At 38.6% G+C, this 3,502-nt stretch overlaps 1 protein-coding gene across 1 annotated transcript in view; it reads right to left on the bottom strand.

The window, feature by feature from the left end:
• Nucleotides 1-239: 239 nt before the first annotated feature.
• SARC_10264 (hypothetical protein) overlaps nt 240-3,502 on the bottom strand; it is a 3,703-nt gene continuing 440 nt past the window's right edge. The window contains exons 2-6 of the mRNA XM_014295701.1: nt 3,019-3,126; nt 2,575-2,784; nt 1,552-1,905; nt 970-1,061; nt 240-625 (exon numbers count right to left, since the gene is read on the bottom strand). Coding sequence (XP_014151176.1) covers nt 379-625; nt 970-1,061; nt 1,552-1,905; nt 2,575-2,784; nt 3,019-3,126 — 1,011 coding nt within the window. The 3' untranslated portion in view covers nt 240-378. The remainder of the gene's footprint in view (nt 626-969; nt 1,062-1,551; nt 1,906-2,574; nt 2,785-3,018; nt 3,127-3,502) is intronic.

Raw genomic sequence — 3,502 nt, 5'->3', positions numbered from 1 at the left:
TTTTTTAATATATAGTTATGTGCTATATCCCCTCACTATATCAGTCATGAAGTAATTATAGTACCCAGCTGCCAGTCATAAGTTGAATGATTTTCAATATCGAGTAATATGATATATCCCCTCACTATATCAGTCGTAATGTAAATATATTACCTAGTCGCCAGTCATAAGTTGAATGATTTTTAATATCGAGTAATGTGCTATATCCCCTCACTATATCAGTCGTAAAGTAAATATATTACCCACTCGCCAGTCATAAGTTGAATGAATTTTAATATCGAGTAATGCTCTATATCCCCTCTCTATATCAGTCGTAAAGTAAATGTAATACCCAGCCGCCAGTCATAAGTTGCATGATTTTTAATATTGAGTAATGTGCTATATCCCGGTCAAGACCATCGTGGTCTCCTCCTCTTCACTATCACTCTCACTGTCACTCTCAGCCTCACTCTCACTACCATCTTCACTCATCGCGCTGTTCAGTGTGTCCTGCTGCGTGGTGGTGGTCGTTTCTGACGCCAAGTCTTTCGCTAAGTCGATGATTTTCTCTTCCTTTGTTACTACTTTTATATGGGTATTCTGTTCGCCAATGGTCCGCGCCGACCGCTTATCCGGCAGAGGATTGCTGTAATGACATGCGAGTGGACGGGTTTTAGGAATTTACTTTAACACGCACTACACGCACAAAATTGTGAAATACACAATCTTTGGAAGATTTAACTAGCTTTTAATATGTTTCTTCCTCGTGAAGCTTGTTCAGAATCAACTATGTGACATACGGATATAGGCCTATTTGAAACAACTGTGAGGTTGTGAGTTGCAACTTTCGCTATCGCGATTGTAATTTAGACATCAAGGCGTACACATGTATAAGCAGACCTATATACCTATATACCCTTCATATACACCAATATATCCGTCATGGAGAAAGGTTTTTAAAATCACTATAAACATCATCGCGAAACATACCTTATACCAGCGCCTGCCTCATCAAGCACCGCTGTGAGCAGATCGCTTAATTCAGTAACTTTGACAGCGGCGATCTTCGCACACCGGATGATCTGAAAAGGAAATAAACACGAACAGTTTATTCAGAGAGTGTGGACAGCTTCACTTTGATACAATTTGTGAATTCAGTTCGTATTTACTGGGCTATTGTACTGTTTGAAAAAGTACTATCAGCCCTTTATCGCAGCATGCATAGCCTTTTGAATAAATATAAATACATATATTTATATGTATATATATTTACATATATTTATATGTATATACATATACATATAAATATATTTATATGTATATACATATATATATTTATATGTATATACATATATATATATACCTATCTACACATCTGTATTATGTATATCTGTATATATATATATATAAATATATAAATATATATACATACATACATACGTATATATATATATATATATGTATGTAAATATATACATATTTATATAAGCATAGAAATGCAAAAAAATATTAAATCAGCACATCATACTATATGGTTTATCATACGGAAACTAGCACATGAGCATATCATACCTGGTCAGGTAGCAAAGGAGCGCCGCCACACTTGTGTATGGCACACACTTCCCTGTGCGTATTTAACGTAAGCGTCAGTCTCCCCTCCATCACATGCTCCTCTTCTAAGCTGGTATCCACCAGTGTATACTTGCCCCCGTCAAAAAACCCGAACGTGATTGCAAAGGGTATATGTTGTAACCCTAACGGCACGGGTTCTTTCTCTGTGAGTGTGTGTATAGTAGCGGTTTCACCCTGTACCGTGACATCGGGTCGTCGGAAGTGTCTGAGCGCCGCCATGACAGCTATTGACGCGCAGTCGATGACGTTCCCACAATTGTCCAGGATGGTTGTATCTATGGTCAATTGCCATACCTGAATGTACATGAGTAGGAATGAAACTTTAGAATCCAAAAACCATATATTCACACGTCCCGTGACTAAACCGAGTTTATATATAGGGCCCGAAATAGAAGGTTGTGAGAGAACCAATTCGAGGTAAACGATTTACTCAGTCTAGTATAGAGGTAGGGCGAATATTTTATGACCCACATACGTGCCATTTGCGGCAGATTTTTCCTTCGGATTCTGCGTGTAACATAGCTTTGCCAGACATATATACCGCAACTCAGGTTTTGCAGCATTGGATACGCGGGCGTGTGCGAATAAGCTACATACACAGACCGATGTGTTATAACAGAAGGTGGCGTCTACAGATCATAGCAATGCTCCAATATGTGTCAAATCGATGTATCAACAAACATGGAACGTAGTCATTTATGCGGGTAGACACGTATCGATATTCAAACATACACATATGCAAGATAGTTTATGCGATTATTTATATTGGAATCTATTCAGCCTGAATCATCTTACACGTACAATGAATATATTCACGTCCTATTGTATTTATATTGTCTCTGGTACGTATGCATGTGTACCCTCATACTATGCATACATACATAAATCCTAGGTGTTAGAAAAACAGGCATTTAGATGTACATGCGTGCACAAATATACCAACCAACAAATACGAGTATATACCTTAGCACCAGCAACAATGCACAACCCTTCCTTCTCTATCGCCCTACTCTCTTTCAAGCCCCGCTCAATGATTCGACCGACTTCAATAGCCAACGCTGAAGGACGCCCCGGCTCATACTGCGGGTCTGCAATCTGAGCTAAGTTTGTATTGAACACCACTATACCCTCATGCTGACGGTCTTCATTGGGAGGTACAACAACAGCCGATATCTGATAGCCGGAGTAGAAAGTTATACTGTTGTAAGACTTGTACTGCCTTGCTTGGTCTTGTATTATAGTAAGCGCGTTTGTACCGTCTAGTGTGCTGGTCTGCGTGTTTACTGGAAGACAGCCGTGTAAACCACGACACAAGACCGAAACCACTGCATATACACAGAGAGGCATCCATACTAAGCTAAAAAAAACCCCCCATACAGGCAACAACTCGGTAGCCATGCATCGTACCTGACATAGTACTCTCGATCTGCCGAGTTGCACTTCTACATTGCCAAAGCCTTTGCCATAGGTCAGCTTGACCTTACGGTAGTCGTATACACCACGACCGTCAAGTCGCTGTGTATTGAAGGTGAAGAGATTCAAAGCCATTCGAGTGAGTATTAAAGTTCATGTATTGATGTGTCCATGCATAGGTGTCTGCATGATACAAACAAACAGCACAAAAATATTACACACGCACGCCCCCACCCGCAATCACACACGCATATGAGATATACATACGTATGAATAAAAAAATGTATATTTTCGTTGACAACCCCACAATTGTGTTCCAAATAGACAAGATACAATAATACACACATAGACACACCCATTTTAACATATATATATATACATACATAAATACATACATACATATATACATACATATAAATATAAGATATATGTATATAAATATATATATATACATACATATATATATATAGATTAATTT

This window comes from Sphaeroforma arctica (assembly GCF_001186125.1).
Source record: "Sphaeroforma arctica JP610 unplaced genomic scaffold supercont1.1188, whole genome shotgun sequence".
Classification (NCBI taxonomy): domain Eukaryota; class Ichthyosporea; order Ichthyophonida; genus Sphaeroforma; species Sphaeroforma arctica.
The sequence above is the reverse complement of the archived record's forward strand: the minus strand, read 5'-3'. Positions and strand labels throughout refer to the sequence as shown.